This window comes from Narcine bancroftii, chromosome 5 (assembly GCF_036971445.1).
Source record: "Narcine bancroftii isolate sNarBan1 chromosome 5, sNarBan1.hap1, whole genome shotgun sequence".
NCBI classification, from domain to species: domain Eukaryota; kingdom Metazoa; phylum Chordata; class Chondrichthyes; order Torpediniformes; family Narcinidae; genus Narcine; species Narcine bancroftii.
The window spans coordinates 225,328,083-225,347,370 of NC_091473.1; the positions used below are offsets into that span (position 1 = coordinate 225,328,083).

Genomic DNA, 19,288 nt, shown 5'->3' on the forward strand with positions numbered 1-19,288 from the left:
AGTTTAGAAGGATAAGATTATGAAAGGAACCAATAAGATAGCGGCAGGGAGGTTTTTGCCACGGGGGAGTAAATTTAAAACGGAGATGAGGAGGAACTGCTTCTCCCACAATTCAATGAATCTGTGGAATTCTCTGCCCCATGAAGTAGTAAAGGCTGCTGCATGAGATGCACTGAACACACAGATAGATAACCTTTGAATAATAGGAGTCCAGGCAGATACGTGAAGTTGTGTCCATGGCTGGCCTTGATCTGAATGGCAGAGGAGGCTCAATGGGCCAGATGGCCGACTTCTGTTCCTATTTCTTATGTTTGAATGTTCCTTATCTAGAGAGTTCCAGGGACTCAAAACAAGAGTGGTGTCACTGACGCACCATGGATAGGCTCATTTCATTGACATTCCCTGAGAATGCATGCTAGGTCTGTATTACTGGTCATCCCTGGACCCTCATGCTATTTTACAAAATTTACTTGGAATCACAGCCAGATTTCTGAAGAGTTGGAAGAAATCCTTCAGGGTCTTTAAGTTCTTGTGTGTAAGTTGGTTTTAAAAAGTGTTGACAGGTGTAATGAGGTTAAAAATGACGTTTCCAGTGGGAATGAGTTAAGTGGTGCACACCTCTTGTGCACCTCCTAAGCCCATTGCTTCCTGTCTCACTCTGCTGTTAGCTTGCTAAGGGAGAAAAAGGGGCAAGGAAAGAAAAAAAAACTCAAGACAATAGTTGTATTATTTTGGCTTCAAAAAGGGACCAAATACATGCCGGGAAACAGTTCCGTGAGTCGTCCCTTCTACGCCCTACACAAGCTTGGAGTTCTCAGTGTTTCAGCTCACACTGAACTAGTATGCTGGAAACATGCACACCAAGACAGGGAATTGGTAAGAGGGTTAATGGTTACAGAGGTCAGACTTCACCTGGTGAAATCCCCCACAGATGGACCAGACAAGCGCTTTGCCATAAAGTACCCTATAAGCTGACTCCTCATTGGAAACCCAGGATCATGGAATCGTTCCCTGATATGTCCTGTGTTCTGCAGGAAGCACGGGTGAACCGGGGAATGCAGGTGATGATCCAGCACGTGGAGAACCTGAAATGTCTGCACTCCAAGGAGCACGCAGAGCTACAGGAGATGAAGCAAATCGTTCAGCAGAATTCCAGGAACAGGCAGTTTGGAGAAATGAGAGGTGAGGACCACATCTTGCCAACAATAGTCCAGCGTCGCTGAAGTCTATTCGAAGTGAGCCAACATAACAGGGGCATTGCTCAAAAATTAAGCAGCAGGAGTGTGCCACCTGGTGTATTGAACTCTCAGATTCCCTATCTTCCAAAGACAGGGAAGGTTCAAATGAGGAAGCCTTTAGTTAGGGGCTTGCCAGCAGTAGCCAGAATTCCTCTTTACTCCTGTTAGATGATCTCCCTCAACTGCCACATGAGCCGGGGGCTGGGTGATGTGGTCCATATCCCTGTTGATACTCTGCCTCTGTTAAGTAACAGAGTGATACATCAGGTAAATCAGCAGGTGGAACTGATATAATACCAACCACGTTATGGCAGGTCCGTCTTCCACCATGCTGCCCTCCTCCATCTTCCTTGCCTCACTCTCCTCATTATCTACCCAGCAAGTGAGACGATGTCTGTGGGGAGCGTCTTGGCATCCCTATCACTTTCGCTACCCATTTCCCTTCTTCAGTGGGGGGGGGCACCGAGATCTCATTGCGTTTGCTCTTGGAAACAGTCCCAAGGAAACTGATGGATTAGTGATTGGAAGGGGGAAGTTGGAGTCCCACAGAAGCAAGTGGCCCTGCACAGTATGTATGAATCAGGCAGGCCAAAGTGGAGCTGAATGGTTTGGAAATTTTAAGGAGAGATATTTGAAATGGATAAGAGTCAACAGTGGTTTTATCTTCCTTTTAGTTTGGTCTACTGTCCAATTCGTCATGGAGTCCTGAGACATAGAAGCCAACCCCTTCAGCCCACCAAGTTTGTGCTGACTTGAAGCACCCATTTCCACTAATCCTGCATCAATCCCATTTCATTCTCCCCAAATATTGGATAGCACTGGCCCACAGTCTAGGCCTTCATCTCTGACGATGCTGCTAGGCCTTTTCAGAGACCATGTTACATCAGCTACAGAGCATGGACTGTAGTCACACAAAGGCTAGACAAGGCTACTTCTTTCCAATAAATGGATCAGGTCTAATGTTTTCCAGATAATAACTCATTTACAACATCCAGTGGAATTCTGAACTTCTGTTTGCGAGTCCAATCTCACAATCCCACCATATTTTGGCGAGCACACTTCCACATGACACCAGTACTTTGATTCAACTCTGTTCTCCAGGAAGATACTGGGCTTTTTAAACATTTTGATGTACTCTTTTGCAGATGATGCTGACTTTCGAAACAAGCACCAAATGATGAGAGTGGTTCATCAGGTAAATCAGCATCAAGGGCGTGCTCCCATGTAGATCTCTTAAACATGGTAAATTTAAGAGAAGTAATGACATTTCTTGTCAAGAAGACCAAGAAGAAGACCACGGTATGAGAGACGAGCAATTTTCCTTCTCTGTGATGTTAAGGCAATTATGACTGAAATTCTTCCACCTACTATTTTAATAGCTTCGTTGGAATGGCGCCAAGGAGAATTTTATGCCTTTTACTGACTGGGGTCTGTTGATTTACCCATTGACACTGCTGCTAAATGATGATTTCCTCTCTTTCCCCATTGAAACATGGATCTGTATGTAACTAGATCCCCAGGCAAGATTAACATTTCCTGGCTTTGTCTTAGCCTAAGATATTTGCCGATTCCTTCATAAATATTAATTGAGTCTAGACTTGGTCTGAAGACAAACCAATGTATTTTTATTAAATGAGAGGAGAACAAACCTGCTGGAGACAGGCACACTTCACTCTATCGGAATCCCCTCCAGAACCATGGCATCACTTAACCCAGTGACTGATTATCTGGTGATGTCCCACAACCAGTAATAAGTTCATCCCAGGAGTGAAAGATTCAGCAGGTCTTGTAGTGCCCATTCCAGTTGATGAAGTATGAAGGGCTCACCCGAAATGTTGGTTACGTATCTTTATCTTTGCTATATAAAGGACACTGTTTAACCTGCTGAGTTTCTCCAGCATGGTGTTTTTACTTCAACAATGCCGTCTGCAGACTTTCGTGTTTTAATTCTTGTAAGGAGTTAAGTGGGAGAATGGAACTGCTTGGAGTTCTGTGCAGTGGAATGGGCATAGTGAAATGACAGGCCGCCTTCATCATCAGGAATCAGACAGAGGTGGTGTTGATGAAGTGTTGGGGGTGCTGGGCAATGCTAGGGGCACATTTTTATGTCAGGTAAACGCTGATGGAATTTTGTGCAATATTGCATATTGTGTATTGGCTCGACACAAAGCCCTGGAATCCCTGGATAGTAAAAATGGATTCATCAGGATGCTCTTTATTGACTGCAGTTTGACATTTAACACCATCATCCCCTCAAAACTGATCAGTAAGTCCCAAGACTTGGGATTCAACACCTCACTGTATAATTGGATCCTGGATTTCCTCACCTCCAGACCTCATTCAGTGAGGATTGGTAAGAACTTCTCCTCCACGATCTCCATCAGTACCAGAGAACCACAGGCCTGCGTTCTTAGCCTCCTGCTCTACTCACTTTACTCCTGCGAATGTGTGGCTCGATACCACAATAACACTATCTACAAATTTACTGACGATACCACGGTAGTGGGTTATATATCTAAAGGTGATGAGTCAGCATACAGAATGGAGATCGAAAACTTGGGTGAATGGTGCACCAACAACAACTTTGCACTCAATGACACAAAAATTAAGGAGCTGATTGTTGACTTCAGGAAGGGAAAACCAGAGGTATACCATCCAGTGATCACTAGGGGATCAAAGGTGGAGAGGATGAGCAAATTTAAGTCCTTGGGAGTCACTAACATGGAGGATCTTTTCTGGACCCAACACTAATGGCAGCATGGAGAAAGCACATCAGCCCCTCAAACTTCCTCAGGCGTTTGGTATGATACCAGAAACCTTGGAACATTTCTACAAATGTGTGGCGGAAAGTGTGCTGACCAGCTGCATTGCAGTCTGGTATGTGGGCCCCAATATCCCTGAGCGTAAAGCCCTCCAGAAGGTAGTGGACGTAGCCCAGGAGATCACAGGTGCAACCCTCCTGAGAACATCTACAGGCAGCGCTGCTGTTGGAGAGCAGCAGCAATCATCAAGGATCCACACCACCACGCAATGTTCTCACTGCTTTCATCAGGAAAGAGGTAGAGGTTCAACAAGACTTGTACCACCAGGTTCAGAAACAGCGGCTCCCCCTCCACCGTTAGACTCCTCAGCAACAAACTCAATCAGGGGCTCATTTAAGGACTCTGACTTGTGCACTTGATTGATTTTTATTTAATTCTCTGTATTACACAGTCATTTTGTTTACATTTGTTATCTGTTTACAGTTCTTTATTTGTTTACATGCATATGCTGTGTACAGTTTTCTTCTGCACCACCAATAAGTGGTGATTCTGCCTCGCCTGCAGGAAAAAGAATCTCAGGGCTTTATGTGATATTATGTATGTGCTCTCCCAATAATACATGACAATAAAGCAATCTTGAACTCTTGAATATGTGCCAGTGAAAACTTGTTCAATGGATGCAGATTTTTGAGCCCAATTGGAATTTGTGCTAACTGCTTCTAACGTAGAGAAGATAACACAAGGGCAAGTTGGGGACTCAATGCCCTAAATTTGGACTTTACATGAACCCATTGGGACAGTTACTTTTATTTCAGCTTCGCATGGGTATTTGTCTTATGAAGTACCGTATTTGTCAGCAAATAAAACTCACGGGCATATAAGACCCCCAACCATTTCAGCAGGGAATATTAAGAATTTTGCTTATGGGTAAGTAAAACTTGGACAAAACATGCAACTAGGACAACAGGAAAATATTTTTTATTAATAATGCTGCTGTAATTTACTAGAGAAAACTAAAGCAGCTTAGCTATAGGAGAAAACAGTTTATAAAAACAAACTGCTGCTGTTGGTCCCTGCACTGGTCCCACTGCCCCGCTCTTTCCTGACAGCCCACTGTCAGTCCCCCGCTGGTCCCACAACCCCGCTCTCCCGGGGGGGGGGGGGAGGGTGGCGCGGAGTGGGCAGTAGGACAGTCTCTCGGCAGCACGCCACCGGCCTCCACACTGATCCAACTGCCCCTCTTCTACCCCACCCCCTCCGACAGCCCAACAGCCACCCCCAATGATGGCGGTGATGCTCAGGAGCCACTCAGCGACAACGCTTACTGTCGGCATTACTCACTTTTATCACCCGAATTTCAACTTTGCATACAAAACCTGGAGGATATTTTGAACCATTTTTTGGGGAAAAAAGTGGGTCTTATGTGGCATCAAATACAGTCATTCAGAATCTGGTGGGGATAAAGGATGCAATCTCATAGTAAGTAAATGAAGAAGAATCTCCTCTGGTCATTACCTGGGTTTGTTTAGTAAAAGCAGAGAAATGGCTGTTCGTTTTTCTGGCATTGATGCAATAGCTGGTTTAACTCCCAATCTGTCAGATATACTGATCATTTGTTCCCTTGTCCACCAGAGTACAGCCCGGAGAAGAGTGAGCATTGCTGTTATTCCAAAGCAACTCATGGTAAGTGTTGAGTCTCTTTACCAGCATGAGAGCCATCCAAATATTCTTAAAAATACTGTTTTAGATAATCTTAATGGTTTACATTTAGCAAACTGCTTTTGTTTTAGTTCTTGGCATAGAAGCCATGTGTTTCATCTCATTGTGCAAAATTACAGTGGTGTGCTTAATATTTTTCCTGCTGGATGTCACATCCATGTCTGGGTTGGTAACAACACAATCCTGAAACTGTTGTTGGCGTCTGTTTAAACAGCAGAGGAAGAAAAGGGAAGATAGAGTGTACAGGAGGAGGGAGCCTTTCTGAGACTGGGCTGAGGGAGTGAAGGAGGTGTCTTTTTTGCACATTGGGAGAAAGGAAGCACTTCAGTAGTTTAAAATAATTCCGAATGAGGTGAATTAAAATTGCTTAGTTAAGTCCTCAGAGGATGGATGGAGGTAGGTAATGAAACTTTGGGAAGGAAGAACACAAGATGTTCAAGAGGAGTCTCACAACTCACTTTGGGAAACAACATCTCTCTAATGCAGAGATAAGCTCGCATGAAAGAATTAAGCAAATGGACATTGCAGAGGCATAATTTTTGACGCAATCACAAATCTCAGTTTCATTAAAAGATGATCAACTAGAGTCTTGTAGAACACATCATCTCTTCTGCATAAGTTCATAGAGACAGTGGCCTCAAGCATATTAGAACATTTTAACATTAGGGAAAGATGAAGCCAATAATTGGGCAGCACGGTTGGTGAAGCGGTTAGTGCAGTGCAATTACAGCAGAAGCGATTCTGGTTTGAATCCAGCACTGTCTGTAAAGAGTTTGTATCCTGTGTCCGCATGGGTTCCCTCTGAGTGCCTTGGTTTCCTCCTGCCCTTCAAAACATACAATGGTTGTACGCTAATTGGGGTATTTGGGCGTCACAGTCTTGTGGGCAGGAAGGGCCTGTCACTATGCTGTATGTCTAAAAAAAATGTTTAAAAATTGCAACTGTAACATTCAAAAGATATTTAGACAGGTACATGGAAAGGAAATGTTTTTGAGCCAAATGCAGGCAAATGGGATTAGCATGGACTTGTTTCCACACTGTAAAACTCGGTGACTCTACAAGTGCCCTTTTTCTCACCTGTTTCTGTTTCAACAGAGTTTCCATTGTCCAGACTCCAAAATGGCTGACAGAGAAGAACCCAGAATAGAATCTAACTCTACACGACTCACTGGGGAAAATGGGCAACCATTTGACAGGTCAAACTTTGAACTGAACCAGAATATTTTTTGCTTGATCTTTAAATTTTCATTACATTTATTAAATTCTGTCAAGACTTCCCTTCCATACTATCACTTGAGGAGGTGATGGTGCTTTTAGAAGTCTTCTGACTTGGAGAGGGACTTGGTATTATCCTTCCTTGTTTGTGTGTGTGGGTGGGTGTTCGGCGGAAGAGGTGCCCACGGTAGCTCGTCTACCCAGTTAAGTCTCTGTTGTCTGGCCATGAGGTGCCTTTGGAAATGCTCCACCAGCCCGTTTGATTGCAGGTGATAGGCTGTCGTGTGGTGTAGCTGACAGAGGCTCTATGTTTAGAAGTTACCCACAAGGAAGCTTTGATGAATGAATGAACACAATGCAGCCAGTAGTTTGGTGTTTTCGTGATTTGTCAATTAAGGCTATGGAGAGGCTGATCACAGACCTCATGCTCCTGATAGCTTCACTGTTATTTAATTGCGGTGTCTACTGTCCGAACAAATGTTAAATAATTCAGAATGAGGTGAATTAAGCTGTAACAAAAATATATTGGTGAATTTCTGCAGCGGCTGTGCTTATGTCACTATTTGATATGTGAAATCTCTCTGCACTCTTCAGGAGGTGGAGTTAAATGTGTTCCGGTCTCTGGATATATCTAGACCTTGGATGCATCCTTAGTTACTGAGGCATGCAGGATTAATTACTTCAGCTCCTAATTATTTGATGATGTGAATTGCGACATGAAATTGTACCTTTGCTTCTTTGTCATTGGGAAAAAATAGTTAGCTAGCTTTATTTTTTCAATGAGTCAATGAATATTCTTAATATTCCCTGCTGAAATAGGTGGGGGTCTTACATGCCCATGAGTCTTATTTCTGACCAATACGGTACTTCATAAGACAAATACCCATGCGAAGCTGAAATAAAAGTAACTGTCCCAATGGGTTCATGTAAAGTCCAAATGTAGGGCATTGAGTCCCCAACCTGCCCTGATGTTATCTTCTCTTTTAAATTCTGTCCCTCCAGGGACCAGCCCACCCAGCTGCACATGGCTCCGGACTTTATGATCCTTCAACCACCTCACTATCCAGCCTCTTTGAAATATAATTATTACACTTTTTTTTAAATGACTCGGTGGACAGTTAAGCCATCCAATGTTATGCTCATTTGCAAAGACTGGGAGTCTCCCATGCCTGAATACTGGCTTTTACATATTTAGTTGATTCCATGTAGGATGTTTCTGGTTCCACCAAAATTATTCCTGATCCAGCAGGTACATGCATTGGATGTGACTGAGGATAGACACACAAGAGGATATAAGAACATTGGAAGTAGGAGCAGGAGTCGGCCATCCGGCCCATCGAGCCTGTTCCAACATTCAACAAGATCATGGCTGATCTGATGAGAGGCTCATCTCCACCTAGCTCCCTTTTCCCCAGATCCCTTAATTCCCCTACTATGTAAAAATCTATCCAACCTGGTCCTAAATATATTCACTGAGGCAGCTTCCACTGCTTCAATGGGCAGCGAATTCCACAGATTCACTACCCTCTGGGAAAAGCAGTTCCTCTTCACCTCCAGCCTAAATCTACCACCCTGAATCTTGAGGCTCTATCCCCTAGTTCTGGTCTCCCCCACAAATGGAAACTGCATACCTACCTCTATCTTATCTCAGCCTTTCATAATTTTATATGCTTCTCAATTCCAGTGAATACAGTCCCAGATGATTCAATCCCTCCTCTTAGATTAACCCCCTCATCTCTGGAATCAACCTGATGGTGAACCTCCTCTGCACCGCCTCCAAAGCCAGTCCATCCTTCAAGTAAGGAGACCAGAACTGCTCGCAGTATCCCAGATGCAGCCTCAGCACCCAGGCTTCTGGGAGATCCATGTTGGCTCTTGATATTGCTACTTCACCGCTTCACGTGCAAACTCACACCCATGACAATACTCGTATTCCAATAACAAATTCTCAAATCTGTCCCTTTGCTTTCAGGAAAATAAAGGAGGGAGAGAGGAAAGATAAGCCATGGATATGAGGATGATTTCAGAAAGTTTATGTGCAGAATCCAACTAGTTCTGAGGAAAGATTTGCAGGGGGGTCTGTTGGGGAAAAGCGGGAAAGGAAGCAGCAATACAAAGGATAGACTCATCTTAGAGTAAGACATCGTCCTTACTCTGGTAATAGTTCATTGTTTCCTCCTTCCAGTAAACTACAGAATGCTCGTGAAGAATCATCTGAGAGCATCATTCAGGACATAGCCTCCGATTTGTCCCATCAACCACCACTTTCTGAAAACAGTGGGAAAGAAGACCCCCTTCTCAAAGGGTAAGGCGGCTGTGCTTTCAGTGATGGAAGTCAGTGCAAACTTCTTAGAAGGCTGGTTAACATTTTTTTTGTTACTGATTGTCTGTGTTGCCAGTGAGTGAACCTTCCCCCTCTTCACATTCCCAGCTTCTCCACTTTGTATCCTCTTTTAAACAGCGTTCTCCCTTTCCTCTGAGATTCACATTTGCCGAAAAGTTGGATGGTTGCCTTTCTTTTTGCAGGCAGCATTTGTCTCCTTTCAAGTTCATCTCTACCAAAGTTCAAGTTCCAGTTTATATCATCCCATTATACAAGTATGACCCGACGAAACCACATTCTCTGGACCTCGGTGCAAAACACATCAGCATGCAACCAGACATAATACCCATATGCAGGACAAATATACATACATATAAAAATAAAAATTAATATTGTTTAATAAATAGTCCCGGATGGTTAATGTGAGCAGTTCATCAGTTCTTCATTATTCTCACTGCCCGTGGGAAGAAGCTGCTCCTCAGCCTGGTGGTGCTGGCTCTGATCCTCCGGAATCTCTTCCCTGACGGGAGCAGCTGAAAGATGCTGTGTGCTTCGTGGAAGGGGTCCTCAATGATTTTATGCACCCTCTTCAGACAGCGATCCTGGTAGATCACGTCAATGGTTGGGTGGACCCGTGGAGAGAAGGGGGTGGAGTCACAGCACTCACGTGGGGTCTGACTGCCGTCAGGTCCGTACAGCCTTTAAATGGCCTGTTAATGGAGCCAATGGTGGTGTTATTTAAAAATACTGGGACTGTGAGGTCTGCACCCAAGATGTCACTGCAGCCACGAGGGGTTGCAGACTCTGTGAAAGCGGAGGACTGGTGCAGGGGCTCAGAAAATGGGGACACCAACCCCCCCCCCCACCCATTTGAGAAGGAGGTCGTGGAGGCCACATCATTTAAGGCAGAGATTGATAGTAGGGCATCAAAGGTTAGGGGGAGAATGGGCACTGAGTGGGAAAATGAATCAGCTCTTGATTAAATGGCGAGGCAGACACGATGGGCTGAATAGCCTATTTTTGCTCCTCTGTCTTATGGTCAATACTGCAAATTGGTAGCTTGGTATGACTGGCCATCAGCCACTGTAAATTGCCCTCAGCGTGCAGGTGAGTGGTGGAACCTGGGTGGGGGGAGGAGTTGATGAGAATGATTGGAGAATAAAATGGATTATATTAGGATTCATCTAAAGGGATGATTGATGGCCAGCAGAAACTTGATGGCCTGAAGGTCCTGTTTCCATGCTGGATGATTCTACCTTGAAGACAGTCTTTTTTCCTCATTCGGATGCCAGCAGCTTCAGTCTCTACGTTACTCCCTTCATTCCGCACTGAGTTGTTCATATTTTTGCAGGAAGCCTTGAATTCAAAAGTTACTAAAACACTGTCCTGTACAAAGACCAAATTTTGACACATACTCGTCAACCTTGGACTTTGTATTCATCTGGCACCCTTCATGTACTCCAGACAGTCCAAAATAACTTGCAACCAAATTAATTGTGTTCATCGATTTGCAGATTACCACAAAACCAAATGATTTAAATTAAAGTTTACTCAGTCACTTTTAATGTTGGCCGAAGAATGAACATAAATAGAAGTTGATAAGAACAAGACATAGCCCCTTATGACTGTTCTGACATTCAATAAGATAATGGTTGAATTTTTTAAAAAGAAAATCTCAGCAGCACTTTCCTTGACTGACTTATTCCCTTGTTCCCTTTTAATGTTTTTAAATTTAGCGACACAGCATGGTAACAGGCCCTTCTAGCCCTCGAGCCCGTGCCGCCCAAATGCACCAATTAACCTACAGACCCCGTATATTTTTGTTTTGGAGGGTTGGAGAAAACCCACGCAGACATGGGGAGAACTTGTAGACTCACAGACAGCACTGGATTTGAACCCAGGTCGCTGACGTTGTAATAGTGTTGCGCTAACCAATACGTTTACTGTGTCACCCCTTTAACATCCGATAATCTGTCAGTCACTGAATGAAAGTCAGGCTCCTCCCACAAATTGAAAGCCCCTTCAACATTCCACTTATGGCAATTGTGTTGATAATTGCATCATAGGTGATGATACAAAAGTACACCCACCAATCTTGTGAGTAGTCAACTCTTTTCAACTTCCTTAGGTCACAAGAAAAGAGGTTGGAAAAAAGAACAAACGGCAAATTTCCAAGATCAGGAGAAGCCTCCACTCCATTAACAGACACAACAGGATGCTCTCTCAACAGGTAGGCATCATGACCTCGTTCGGAATAATAGCATGTTCCTCAGGCGATGGTAACTATTCGGCTCTATTGGAGCGATTCAAAAATCAACTCTGGAGTCAATCTTGCAACAGCAAGGCAATTTATTCAGAGCTCAATTTACCTGATACATCAGGAGAACAAGCCAGAATGGGAGTTTCTTTACCCAGAGGGCATGGATGGCTGTGGAGACCAAGTGGGTATTATTAGAACAGAGGTGATGAGTCTTGATTAGGAAGGGAATCAAGGGTCATGGGGAGAAGGCAGGAGAATGAGAATGAAGGATAGGAAATCAGCCATGATGGGATGGAGGGGTGGACTTGAAGAGCTGAATGGTCTAATTCCACTCCAATGTCTTGTGGTCTTACGTATACTGACCACAACTTCACCCTCTGTTATGCAATGAAAAGAACTTGTGTCCACTAAGTGATGCAGTTCTACCATCAGTTCTACTGATCTCCAGGGTCATACAATGTCAGACCTACATCCACCAGTACTGTACCCTGAGGTTATGGAGTCAGACTATGGGGGTGGGGGTGGGGTGGGTGAGTGTGTGTGCGCGCACGCGCACAAATATTTTCACAACACAAAACCTGACCTCATTCATCCCCTGTAGTCATCAGTACATTCACTATTTGCTATCATGTGGGCTTGTGATGGGCTTATAAGAAATTTTTTTTTCAGCAACTTGTGCTTGCAACATTTTTGGCATTGCACAATTTTCTCCTCCCTCTTGTGCCAGAATCCAAGCCTGATGTTATAAATTCAAAATGTTACTGTGGGAGCCTACAAAAACATCTGGGCCAGAGTTTCACCATCAGATTTCCGCATTGGAAGGGAATGCTCAGTCAGACATCCTATCCGCGATTGGACCTGCTTCACCAAGCACTGTTGTTGGATAGGATTTATTGGGGTTCTTGAGTTTAGAAGACAGTACCAGTGGAAAGAAATCTGTTGGCATCTATCTATTCCCCATTCTTAGAGGCAACCAAGAAGTAAACATTGCCACCGCAACAAAAGACAAAGCATTCAAATATGACTTGAATGAAAGGGAATCAGAGACGGAGGATGGAGACACAACAAGCGAGGACTCATTGACGTAAGTGACATCTCCTGAAGCAACATCCTGATCGGGAATGGAGTTTGTATGCTCTCCCCATGTCTGCATGGGTTTTCCCCGGGGGCTCTAGTTTCCTCCCACTGTTCAAAACATTCCAGGGGAGGGGGGTGAAGGTTAATGGGGTTTAAATTGAGCAGCACAGACTTGTGAACCGAAATGACCTGCTACTATGCTGTATATCGAAATTTTTAAAAAAATAAGAACGGATAATGAATGAAGTCAATGTGCTGTAAAAGATCCAAATGAAAAGGACCAACTGATACCTCTTTCCCCTTTCACAGCTCGTGTTCCTTTATTCACTTTGATAGCTTTCTCCTTCCCACTCCTTGTGCTTTTTCCATTGGGACTTTTTACTTTGTGACTGCGGGCTGGTTTGTGGACGTCAACCAGCTTTTCACGTTGACCCTTACAATGACTGACCAATACTCAGAAGTAGTATTGGCAGTTTCGGAGTACAAATCGTAAAATCCAGCGGCAAAAAGGAATTAAATTTAATAGAGCTTTTGGGTGGTCGTTTGCAGTTTGCAGAGTGCTAGCGTACAGTTCACTTAAAATCAATAACTAGAGAAAGAAGGGTGACTAGAAGGTTCAGAGGAAGGGAGCCTCAGGAAGGGGAATCCAAGTTCTAGGCAGCAGAAGGCACAACCATCTGGGGCATAGTAAAGCATCTGGGCTTCCATGTCATTCGGAGAGACGTTGCACTCTTGTGCCTGGGCCCTACTGTTGCAATGCATTCCTTGATTCTTTTGGATGCCTTTGAGAACTCTGTCTGACATATAATTTCAACTGATACCGACTCATATTGGTGTAAAATTGTTATTGGCTGCCCCAAGGTCAGCGAAGAATGGTAGCCCACGTGAGAGAAAGACAATTATAACATCGCCAAATTTAAGATATGAAAAACAAGAAATGTCAGAAATCAGAAGTTAGTACTGGAAATGGTGGTAGATATTCAGCCTGTGAAAAGCAGAACACAGTTCATGCTCCCAGTTGTTGACATTCTGATCTTAGTTTGTCAACTTGGAAAGTTAGTCAGTTTCTTTCTCCGTCGAAGCTGCCTGACCAATTGAGAATCTCCAGTGTTTTCCGTTTTTATTTTATAATTGGAAATGGTGTGATACTTCAGGTGAAGGAGATGAGAAGCAATATTGTCAAGTCAAGCTTACTATCACCAGATGAAACCGCATTCTCCGATCCTCAGTGCAAAACATAACCAGACATAACTCACATACAGCAAGCAATATATATGCAGGACAAGTATTTCATCTACACAAATAAATAAATATTGTTTTGTAAATACTTGAGTTTTGGATGGTTAGTGTGGGCCGTTCCTTTGGCTGATCAGCATTTTCACTGCCCGTGGGAAGAAACTCTTCTTCAGCCCGGTGATGCTGGTTCTGATCCTCCTGTATCTCATTCTCGAAAGGAGCAACTGAAGGATGCTGTGTGTGAAAGGGGGTCCTCAATGATTTTGCTTATTATAGCTGTGGCATGGAAGCAGCTTTACTCTACATCTGGGGTTAGATGCTCTACTTTGGGCATTTTTGGGAAACTGCCTTTTACTTCCTGTAGATGCTCGTGACCAGCTAAATTTCTCCAGCATTTTTGCCGACTGCACTAGACCCTGGCGCCTGCAGAATGTCGTGTTTACCTCCACTGCAGTGTTAGCTGTGGCTACACTATGGTCCATGAAATCAGAATGTTATAGGTTCATGTTGCACTCAGAGGTTGAAAACAAAGTCCAGTTTCCTAGTCCAGGGCGCTGCCATTCTTGGAGAAAACTTTGAAGCAAATGTTTTACTTATGCATTCAAGAAGATAAAAGATCAGAAGGCACCATCTTGTGGAGAGGCATGGGGAGTTGTTTCTGTTTCCTGGCTGATGTTGATCTCCCCACAAGTATCAATGAAACAGAATGGGACAGCCCTGCAAATGAAGCGGGAGGATATCTGAGCTTTCAGGCATTAAGAGGTAGGGGTCTTCTTCCATTGGGACCTTTCTGATTGTAAGTGGCTAGCCCTGGCCCTGACTTTCATTCAAGTCATACCAGAGGCTGGGGAGAGAGAGTCAGAAATGGGCTGGATACCTGAGAGGGTGGGGAATGACTGGATTTTGGGAGTTCGGGGTGGAGTTAAGGATGGCTGGGGAATTACTGTTCTGGGTCCCCTGCTCTTTGTGATTTTTATAAATGACCTAGATGAGGAAGCGGAAGGATGGGTCAATGAGTTTGCAGATGATTTGAAGGTTGGAGGAGTTGTGGATAATGTAGAAAGTTGCTGTAGGTTAGAACAGGATAACAGGATTCAGAGTTGGGTGGAAAAGTGTCAGATGGAGTTCAATGCAGATAAATGTGAGGTGATGCAGTTTGGAAGGTCAGACCTTAAGGTTGAATACAGGGTTAATGGTCAGGTACTTAACAGTGTGGATCATGGGGGTCCAAATCCATACATCTCTGAAGGCTGCCACACAGGTTGAGGGAATAGTTAAGAAGTCCTATGGGATCCTGAGAGAGTTGTAGATGCCTGGAATGCCTTGCCAGGGATGGTGAAACATTAGGGCCATTTAAGAGACTTAAGACAGCCACATGGGTAAAAGAAAAATAGAGGGTTTTGAGGGAGGAAAGGCTTCATTTTTTTAAATTTTATTTTATATTTTGATTGAAATATATAGGCTGGCAGAACATCGAGGGCTGAAGAGCCTGTACTGTGCTGTAGTGTTCTATGTTCTATGCGTGCACCTCTAGGAATGAATTCAAAGCATCTCGATACAAATGAAGAAGGATTGTGACTGAAATAACATTCAGTTCTGGGTGACCATGGGTATCAGCTGTAAGGACACTGCACATAATTTGATCATTTGACTTTTAGTGGAACAATGAGGGTTCACAAAGTGACTTTTGAAATGCCAGCTGCAAGGCTGTACCATCCAGCTGGTACTGGTGGAGGTCGACCGCTAATGCTAGACCTGGGAAATTCCACTGGGATGTTGAGCACCTCATCCTCTTTCCATCGTCCCATGAGAAGGTCCCCAGGTGCCTGCAGTTCCAGGAGTAATGGCCAGAAGGGTATTAGTTACCAAGCTGGGGATTGCCATAGGGAAATTAGCTTCTATACGGGTGGCACAGTTAGCGTAGAGGTTAGCCCAGTGTTGTAACAGTGCCCGGGACTGGGGTTCGAATCCTGCACTGTCTGTAAGGAGTTTGTATGTTCTCCTAGTGTCGGTGTGGGTTTCCTCTGGGTGCTTCAGTTCCCTCCCACTGTTCAAAATGGACCGGGGCGGGGGGGGGGGGGGGGGTGTTATAAGTCAATTGGGTGGAACAGGCTCATGGGCCAAAAGGACCTGTTACCGTGCTGTATGTTTAAATTTTAAATAATTTCAAAATTTATAATTCCGACAGTAGGAATGTTGTTCAACGGCAGTTACGTTCTGCAACATCCTGAGGTGGTGGAAGAACCCAATAGAAATGCAAACCTTTCTTTTTTTCTACTCAGGTTGGAGTGCCTTCCTCCATCGTCAGGGATGTGGTTCTCACTCTTCAGTGTCCAGAAGATGCTCTCCTTTGCTGTGTTCGCTCTCCTCAGTGCATGGCTACTAAAGTTATTTTATTCACGTGCCTAACCCTGGAGTAATCAGGAATTATCTACCTGCACGCAGACACAACACTCCAGGTGGCAGGAGTAAACAGATCTGCAGGTCCATTGCTATTTCAATGGAGTAGTTTCCAGCGGGAGATCCCCACCTTATAAAACGGCAAAAAATATTTGCAGATTCTTACGTTTGCAAAAATTGATGTGGAAAAATATTGAATTGAACCCATGTTAAAATTATGAGCGAGACTTTAGTTTGGTTTGGAGACATACAAGACTGCAGATGCTGGGATCTAGAGTGAAAAATTTTAAAAAAATACTCAGGTTCAGCAGCATCTGTGGGAGAAAAATAATGGTTCAGTTCTCGAAGCGTCAAGGTCATCTTGATGAAGGGTTCCAACCCAAATCACCAACAATTCTTTTACTCCCACTGACGCTGCTTCACAAGCTGACTTCCTCCAGCCGATTGTGTAATTTGTTCCTCATTTCATTATTATAACCATATAACAATTACAGTACGGAAACAGGCCATCTCGGCCCCTCTCATCCGTATCGATTTAAGAGAACTCCATTAGTCCCACCTACCTGCTCCCTGCCCATAACGCTCCAATCCCCTCCCATCCATGCACTCATCTAACCTTCTCTTAAATGACAAAATTGACCCTGCTGGAACCACCTCTTCCGGAAGATCATTCCATTCAGCCACCACTCTCTGAGTGAAGAAGTTTCCCCTCATATTACTTCTAAACTTTTTCCCCCTAACCCTCAACTTATGACTCCTCATTCCAACCTCACCTACCCTTAAAGGGAAGAGCTTATCCACATCTATTCTGTCTATCCCCCCCTCATAATTTTAAATACCTCTATCAAATCCCCCTCTCAACCTTCTACGCTCTAATGAATAAAGACCCAGTCTACTCAATCTTTCTTTTACTGCAATTCCAGGAGTAATGGCCAGAAGGGTAAATCTCTGCACCCTCTCCACCTTACTGATATCCTTCCTATAATTTGAGGACCAGAACTACTACACACAGTATTCCAAATTTGACTTCACCATTGCCTTGAACAGTCTCAAGTATTGATGCGAGAGATGACGGGACATTTTCAAACTTCAGACTGAGGGTTGGTGTCCACACGACCAGATCCCATAAAGTAGGCTTAATGTTTCCTCTGCACGATTCCACCAATGTGCTCTGAAGAGCATCTCCACTGCTTGGTGATGGATTTGCACACCAGTCAACCTGCGGCTTCTCTGAACAAAACTGTCAATTAATGCCTGTTTGTGAAATGATGCTGAGTGAGATTAGAAATGAAAAAATTATAGAAATGGAAAAATTACAGAAATTTACAGCAAAGAAAGAAACAATTTGGCCCATTAGACCTATGCTCCATGGAAGACCAGACTCTTAATTTGATCTGCAGCTTGTTCTTAACACACTTGGCTGGAAGCTGGGAGAGAAGGGATCTAAATTGGATAAATCCAGAATGAAAGACTCATTGTCAGGTTTCCATTCAAGATCAAGTTCAACATCCAGTGTACCAAGTTACAGTGAAAAGCTTTGGTTGTTTATATGTGTTCTATCCAGCAAGGAAGTGCAGTAGATAAAGCAGAGTTACAGGGCACAGAGCAAGACCAACATTATTCAGAACGTATGGAACATTCAGGAATTTAATAGCAGCAGGAGATAAACTGTAATCCAAAGTGGTGAAGAAAGGTGTTCAAAGAGGAGATGGTTCGGATATGGGCCAGATACACTCCCACAAGGGAAAAGGGAGGGCAAACAAATTCAGATGCCCCTAGATCATGACAAAATTAGGATGAAGCATAAAGGAGGGTTTCTCATCAATGGCAACTAAATTGGCGGCACTGCTGGAGCGCTGCCTCTGGTGCAGACTCGCGGAGAGTGAGGAGCGCTTCCCCACAGGGTCCAACTGCCCAGTACGACTGCCGTCACCTCTGCGCAAAGCTTTAACCGGCCTGTTAAAGGAGCCGACAGGGATTTTACTTAACATCCTGCAGACTGGACCCAAGATGGTGGTGCCTATGATTGGCAGTAGACTCCAGGGAAGCAGAAGACTGTCGCAGGGGACCAGAAAATGGGTAGACCACCTGCACCATCCCCCCCCCCCCCAGTCATTTGAAAACGAGAAACAGAGGAGACAACCCACGACGGCAGACCAGCGAGGGGCTTTGCGGCTGAGGAGCACATAGGCGGCGAGCTGTAGGCTACTCGAGGAGAGGAACCCACATAGGCTGCGGGCTGCTGGACACTGCGGTCAAAGGATTCGCACCAGGCTGTGGACTGCTAGTCCGGCTCGAGACTGATTGAAGGGGTACCAGGTATCGGAACCGGGAGGCGAGAGGGTGCCGAGAGTGCTGAAGGGTTCCTAATGGTGTCGGAAGTTTGGATCTAGGTCTCTGTACCCCCCTCTGCAACTTCTCATCAGAAGAACACAGTCAGTACGAATTGGGAACAATGTCTCCTCACTGATCATCAACACAGGCGCGCCCCAAGGATGTGTGCATAGCCCACTGCTCTACTCATTTTACACCGATGACTGTGTATCCAGACACAGTTCCAATGCCATCTACAAGTTTGCCGATGACATCAGAATCACTAACAGTAATGAGGAAGTGGACAGGAGGGAGATAGATCAGCTCGATGAATGGTGTAATGACAACAACCTTGAGCTCAACGTCAGCAAAAGCAAGGAGATGATTGTTGACTTCAAGAGGAAGTCCGAGGAACACGACCCAGCCCTCATTGAGAGGGTCAAGAACTTCAAATTCCTAGGTGTTAACATCTCCGAGGATCTGTCCTGGACCCTTCATGTTGATGCAATCACAAAGGAGGCTCATTCGTGGATATACTTGGTGAGGTTGGGTATGTCACCTAGGACTCTCGTAAACTTCTACAGGCGTACTGTGGAGAGCATTCTGGCTGGTTGCATCACTGTCAGGTATGGAGGTGTCAACTCTCAGGTCAAGAATAAATTTCAGAGGGTTGTTAACTTGGCCTGCAAACTCACAGGCACCAGATTTCACTCCGTCGATGACATCTGCATGAGGTGGTGTATTA

At 44.4% G+C, this 19,288-nt stretch overlaps 1 protein-coding gene across 5 annotated transcripts in view; it reads left to right on the forward strand.

Annotated features, from left to right (window-relative positions):
* Positions 1-19,288, forward strand: part of LOC138764968 (inositol 1,4,5-triphosphate receptor associated 2) — a 50,988-nt gene that overhangs the window by 21,889 nt on the left and 9,811 nt on the right. For 4 of the 5 annotated variants that reach the window (XM_069941487.1, XM_069941491.1, XM_069941489.1 and 1 more), the window contains 8 exons: positions 1,035-1,182; positions 2,384-2,433; positions 5,633-5,683; positions 6,815-6,915; positions 9,120-9,239; positions 11,386-11,487; positions 12,485-12,601; positions 16,113-18,624. In XM_069941487.1, coding sequence (XP_069797588.1) covers positions 1,035-1,182; positions 2,384-2,433; positions 5,633-5,683; positions 6,815-6,915; positions 9,120-9,239; positions 11,386-11,487; positions 12,485-12,601; positions 16,113-16,239 — 816 coding nt within the window. In that variant the 3' untranslated portion in view covers positions 16,240-18,624. Of the gene's footprint in view, positions 1-1,034; positions 1,183-2,383; positions 2,434-5,632; positions 5,684-6,814; positions 6,916-9,119; positions 9,240-11,385; positions 11,488-12,484; positions 12,602-16,112; positions 18,625-19,288 lie in introns of those variants that run through there. The other variant, XM_069941488.1, reaches the window with a different exon arrangement.